Genomic DNA, 6,431 nt, shown 5'->3' on the forward strand with positions numbered 1-6,431 from the left:
TTCATGTCTTGTGCATCTAATCTACCTTGTGACAAACATGAGATGAGATAATTTAATCACTTTGGCTTGTGTTCTCCAAAATGCGAGAGCATCTCGAGCACCCTCCCCGCACTTGGGTGCTTAGATTATCTGGATGACAGACTGTCGACTCCTGGCGCATTGACAACAATCCTGTATTTGCTATAGTCCGGTGTTTGCTTGAAATTGTATCGCCTTTGGAAAATGACAGCACAGTCTTGCCCACTTGACTCTGCTTCCCAAGCCTCCGTCCCCCGACCTTCATGTGACTTAAGTGGGTCCGCGAATAAGCACGCCTTTGCATTCTTACAAATGTGCATGTGCAGGTCAGCTCTCTTCACAAATCCATCAAGGTTTAGTTGAGACGCGGACTAAACACCAAACACTCTTTGAGTCTCGTCAAATCGATTCTGTTTTTAGCGATTCCCATGGCGACGGCACCAGGCGCATTAGTCGCCGCTGAGAAAGCAGCAGCACCACCTGTGCAAGGCGGGGACTTCGAGATAAACGAGGTAGTCTATGTTCGCAAACATGTCACATCAGAGAATTGGTATGAGGTTTTGAGTCTTCAAGAGACCGTAAACGAAAGTGGCAGTTCCTTCAATCTACTCCACCATAGGGTCCCTGAAGCTTCTGGTCAATATGCAAAGGATGTTTTCGATGAGTTGCTTATCACGACTATCCCGGAATACCTGCGCAATGCCCCCAGTAGGAAAGTACACGTCGTTGTCTCAACAGGTTCTGGCACCGGCCTTGCTCTGGACTTCTATCAATATGCGCTTAAGCCACTTCTCAAATCATTGGGGCTTTCATCGGAGGATACTGAACTCGGTTCAAACCAAGATGCATATGCCTTAACAATCACGCAAGACTCTCACAGTATTCGAAGGTTTGCACGGGATCTTAGCATATCTTCCAATGGTCTAAATGATAAAATCCTGCAACACACAATTATACTTCTGAGTGGCGATGGTGGGACGATAGAGCTGCTCAATGGGAAGGCGCCTGGCGACACGATCGATGATTTGGATGTGTCGCAGCCCTTAATAGCAACATTACCACTGGGCACAGGCAATGCTCTATTCCACTCATTGCACAAGCCCCTTTATCCCGACTCGGATGAGACGAACGGCCCAACGCCACTTGTACTCGGATTACGTACACTTCTACGTGGGCGGCCAAAGCCTTTGCCTTCCTTTGAAGTCAACTTCTCGCCGGGCTCCCGCACCATCACGTACAGCAAACTAGACGATAACAACACGAACGTTCCGCCAGACAGTAATGATAATTTCAAGGAACAATTTGACACGATTTCACACCTGCACGGCGCGATTGTCGCATCTTATGGGTTTCACTCCCAGCTGGTCTGGGAAAGCGATACTCCTGAATACCGCAAACATGGAAGCAATCGTTTCCAGATGGTGGCGGCAGAGTTGCTAAAGGAAAACCATGAGTACAATGCTAGCGTCGAAATAGTTTCTCGAGATGGGTCTACGCAGAGCCAACTGGACAGGGAGAAACACGCATATATCCTCGCGACTCTAGTTTCAAATTTAGAAAAGACGTTCACGATATCTCCGGCTAGTCGTCCACTCGATGGTCAACTGAGGCTGGTACATTTTGGGCCTGTTCCAGCTAAGAAAGTAATGGATATTATGATACAAGCTTACAACAATGGGAAACACGTGGACATGGAGTGGGAGGGGACCAAAGGAGAGACTGAGAAAGTCGGATATGTGGACGTCCAGGATGTGAAGGTGACGACTCATGAAAAGGATGCGCGCTGGAGGAAAGTTTGCATTGATGGCACTATCGTCGAAATACCAGAGGGCGGCTCGATGGCAGTGACAACAGAAACGAAGCATCATTTACAGGTTTTGGCTCCATGGCTATAAAAGTCTAGAATATATTCATTTCGACGCTTAGATACCGTATGCACTATTCATCATGGTTGCCAATCTCTAATTTCAAGCTTTATTTGGGCTCCCACTTTCTCCAATCTCGCTCTCAATAGATTTTGTACTACTCATTACGAATGAAGAGCATTTATAAATATTCTCTGAAGAACCATCCTTGCTTCATATGAAGCTACTGGATATCATTAATAATTTTCCCGTGCTATATAAATTCTGGTGGATTATAGAGTGTATGTGTTTTTAGGTAGCGAAACTACTTGTTATACTTGTGATAGAACCCGGAACACACGGAGTCGAACGCAGCAGGCATTGCGGTAATAGTCAATAAACCAAGACTTCGACATATGGCTTTTCCTCAAGGCAAGGGACTCACAGGGCAGCTATAATGAACAATAATATATTTTACCTAGCGCAACAGTATCCAGCATGGCCTCCCGAGACTGTATCCAAGTGAAAGCATGCGTGATGCTCTACGATACCACCCTGGCTCACGAGAGCTTAGGGTCAAAGTACAGGAAACTCATGCGCACGACGGCAAGACTACAAAACCACTGTCGAGATCTTCGACAACCATTGAGCACAGATACCGTGAGACTGAGTTGTTTGCTAGGAACTTGTCGCGCAGTAGTGGGAAGTCGACTTGGTCTGAGTTGAGGTATGTCTGTTTTCTATACATGGGCGGTTCATTTGAGGTAAAAGGTATGGCCTTGCGCCCGAGGTGGCACGTTTAACACGTAATCATGAGAAAGGTTGTTTAGTATGGTACCTTGGCACGCACTAGCCATGAGATTTGGCGCAGACACCTCAAGCCTGGCTAATACCGGCACAACCTGAATCACGCGGATGATCCTGTACCTTGCTATGGCATCAATAAAGAATGCACACAAGAGTTTACGCAGTCCCCGACTTGTAGTCCATCGGCCACCCATTATCGAGATACGATATAAATCCCGAAGAGTTGCTGAAATCAAATAAGTGATCCGCTAGTATTGACAATAAACTCTCGCTTCTTTTGTTAGCCGTTCCGTATCATCCCACTATCATAATATAATGAACAAGTATGTGGCCCTTCCATATTTTAAACTATGATGACTAAGTATTTAGACTAGCCATCTACCTAATACAGCGATCTCCCGAAGGTTACGCGGTTGTGCTGTGCCTTGTGACAATTGGAGTTAACTTGGCTATCGAGGCTCGAATGGGCAATGTCACACGGAATTGGTACGTGACAACCCTGGTTTCGGAGCATCACCATTTTACAGGCCAGTCTATGCAGTGCCATCTATCAACTCTCACCAGTCGAAACTGGAGAATATTTATGCATACATGAAAGCCGTCGCTATACCCCGTTCACGTATGTGTGGGCTTGGCTCCACCGGCATCCGCTCTCTTGGCTAAACCCGCTTCCATCTCCACAGACCCGCCTTGAGATGCCCCAGATTCACCGTTGAAGGGCCGAATGCACTACCACCGAGCCGAAGCCGCCGAAGCAGATATACCCGTCAAGTCTACTTTCAAAAGTCGTGCCTTCCTCCCTTTTGATGTCTTATTCTGCCAAGTCTAGCTGCCGGTCATGGAAATGTTCCGAGGTTTCAAACCTGTTCATAATAGTTGATATACTATACTCAACCTGGCTACGAGAAGTCTCGCAAGTCACATTATTGTCCTTTCCTCGGATCATTCCTTCTTATTAAATTTCTCATTCAGTTGGGTCCAACGTAAAAGTTTTCACACAATCAAAGAGATTCCCCCCCCCCCCCCCCCCCCCAAAACCACAAGAACGCATGTTGCCTTTTTATTTTGGGGTTTTTTTTTTTAAAAATTCTTTTTTATTACCTAGGGGAAAAAAAATTTAGGCACCCTTTATCTGTCTACAGACGATCTCTGGAAAACTTGAGTCAATGCCAACGATCTATCCACTCTGATGCTACGGAATAATATAGGCAACAAAGCTAAGACGACACATTATTCCAGGTGTCACCTTAAATATTCTCTCAAAAGGTCATCAGGTGACCTTGGCACGCCAAAATTGAACACCAACGACACGCATCACTTTATTCAAAAACACCAAGGACCAAAGGCTCAAAACATCGGCTTGCTCCAATGGGCTGATTGGAGCTTCCGTTTTCCACGATTACAAGTGCGGGTTGTCTTCGGATTGCAGGAACTACTGGACAGAGACACGACCTCCTGCTGAGTTACTCTGGTCATGATTCGTTTTCGAGCTTTAGCGTCATGGTTGTCCATGGCTAATGAAACACTGAGACAACGGTATGTCAGCCAAGCTTCAGAACACTTGGTGTACATCTTGCTGTTCCTTCGATACGATAGTACAACAAAGCTATGAATTTACTCGGAAAGACTGGTCTGGAACGAAGGCAACACGACTTTGGCATAAGATGTGATCACATTACGGGCTCGAAAACACTAAAGTTCACAACGAATATCTGATTAATTAGGTAATGGTCACTCGGCTCGCCGAAATGTACAGGTATCATGCTAGAAACACATCTCATATCCAGCATCTACATTAAATGGTGTATCACCATACCGTCTAATGTTTGCATATTGAAGCAGTCTTGCAAAGACGGCTTCAGGGGTATCTCGGAATCGAATGTGGCTTAGACCTTGTCGTCGCCGATATGAGCCTCGGTAGTGCTGGCGATAGGTTTCTCAGCATGAACGTGATTCATCTTGGCAGCGAAGGTCTCTGTAGGCTTCCACGCAGCAGACTTTCGGGGAGAAACTTCGTTCATCAATTGATCGGCCCTATTGTCAGAAATCTGATTAGCATATTTCTTCCATGATAACCAAATTAGATACGCTGACGCGGTAGACTTACTGTTCCAAGCTAAGTCCCTTGAGTTCAGGAACAAGGAAGTAGGCAAAGGTGACCGAGAGACAGCAAAGCGATCCCCACAGGAAGAACACCTTAGGTCCAAGAGCAGCCTTGTCTTCACCGACGAGGTAGGGAGTGATAACTAAGAACGAATAGTTAGTATCTACATCGACACCAGGGACCTCTAACTCCTTTCTTTTTTATAGACTTACCAGCAATAATAGTGTTCCAGAACCAGTTCGAGGCTGTGGAAACGCCAACACCACGGGATCTAATGGGCAGAGGGAAGATCTCTCCGACAATGACCCAGGCGGTAGGACCCCACGTGACGGCGAAGAAAGAGATGTTGATGCAGATAAACGCAATCATGGCACTAACGGCAGAGGTGTTGTTTGCCTCCTGGCGGCCGACAGTGACGCCCAGGGCACCGACGATGAACTGAGAGATAATCATACCAGTACCACCGCCAATGAGCAAGGCACGACGACCAAGCCTTTCAATCAGGAAGAAAGCGATAGGAGTTGACAAGCAGTTGACGAGGGTGGTAATCATGGAAATCAAGAAGACATCCTTGATCGTTCCCAGCTGCTTAAAGAACACAGGGCCGAAATAAAAAATGAAGTTGATACCGGTAAGCTGCTGCATCATCTGCATACCGGTACCAAGAATAGTACGACGGATGGGGCTGTTACCACGGGATAACGATCCCTTGAAGCAAGCCAACCAAGAGCCGACATAACTTGTCTGGGGAATGACGGAAAGCTCGTACTCGTTGTTTGCGACGATTTCAGCAAGCTCATCTTTGATAAAATCGGAGTCCTCGGGTTGGCCACGAACATAAGCGAGAGCTTTGGCGGCCTTCTCAAGCTGGCCCCTCTTGACAAAATAACGAGGCGATTCTGGGAGGATGAACAGACCGATGCCCAAAATTATGGCCCAGAGGAACTGAACACCGATAGGAATACGATAAGAACCACTGTCGGGGCGGCCCTGAGTGGCGTAGACGACGCAGTTGGCAATCAGGATACCAATGGTGATGCAGAATTGGTAACCAGAGACCATGGCTCCACGGACCTTCTTGGGAGCAATCTCGGACATGTAGAGAATAACAACAGCCGAGATGAAACCAACACCGGCACCGGCAATAAGACGACCGATGACGAAGAGAGCCTCCTGGCTGGTAGAAGCAATCTGCATAATGCAGCCGACCGTGAAAACGAAGCAACCGGCAATGATAGTGGGGCGACGACCAATGAAGTCTGCAATATCACCACCAATCAGAGCGCCAAAAAAGGTACCGCAAGAAAGCATCGAAGTGAACAAGGATTGTTGGGACGTGGGGAGGACAAAAGCTGAGGCATCGACACCGATGGGAGATGAAGTGGCATAGTCGTATGGGATGCCGGTGTAGAGCGAGATGAAGTAGGGCATGGCCATGACACCACTCATCCAACCTGACGAAACTCTGTTAGCATTTCGACGTAATTACTAGACCAGTATCAGAATCCTGCGCGCGATTCTGAGGACTTACCAGTATCATAACCGAAGAAGATACCACCAAAGGCAGCAAAGGCGCAGATAAGGTAAGCCTTTACGGTCACAGGGGCTTCGACCCGACCGACGTCGGTCGTGCCCTCAAGAACGACACCTCCAGCCAT

General features: G+C 47.2%; 2 protein-coding genes across 2 annotated transcripts; one reads left to right on the top strand and one right to left on the bottom strand.

Annotated features, from left to right (window-relative positions):
* The first annotated feature begins 65 nt into the window (after positions 1-65).
* BKA67DRAFT_545955 (ATP-NAD kinase-like domain-containing protein) lies at positions 66-2,000 on the top strand. Its single transcript, XM_046101361.1, has one exon. It carries the CDS (start codon positions 447-449, stop codon positions 1,911-1,913), a length of 1,467 nt encoding a protein of 488 aa, XP_045963978.1. The 5' UTR covers positions 66-446; the 3' UTR covers positions 1,914-2,000.
* A 2,555-nt stretch (positions 2,001-4,555) lies between these two features.
* Positions 4,556-6,431, bottom strand: BKA67DRAFT_529978 (general substrate transporter; the record flags this gene model as incomplete). Its single annotated transcript, XM_046099163.1, has 4 exons — positions 4,556-4,703; positions 4,777-4,915; positions 4,986-6,227; positions 6,305-6,431. 4 exons carry the CDS (start codon positions 6,429-6,431, stop codon positions 4,556-4,558), a joined length of 1,656 nt encoding a protein of 551 aa, XP_045963979.1.

This window comes from Truncatella angustata, assembly GCF_020726525.1.
Source record: "Truncatella angustata strain MPI-SDFR-AT-0073 chromosome Unknown BKA67scaffold_1, whole genome shotgun sequence".
NCBI lineage: Eukaryota > Fungi > Ascomycota > Sordariomycetes > Amphisphaeriales > Sporocadaceae > Truncatella > Truncatella angustata.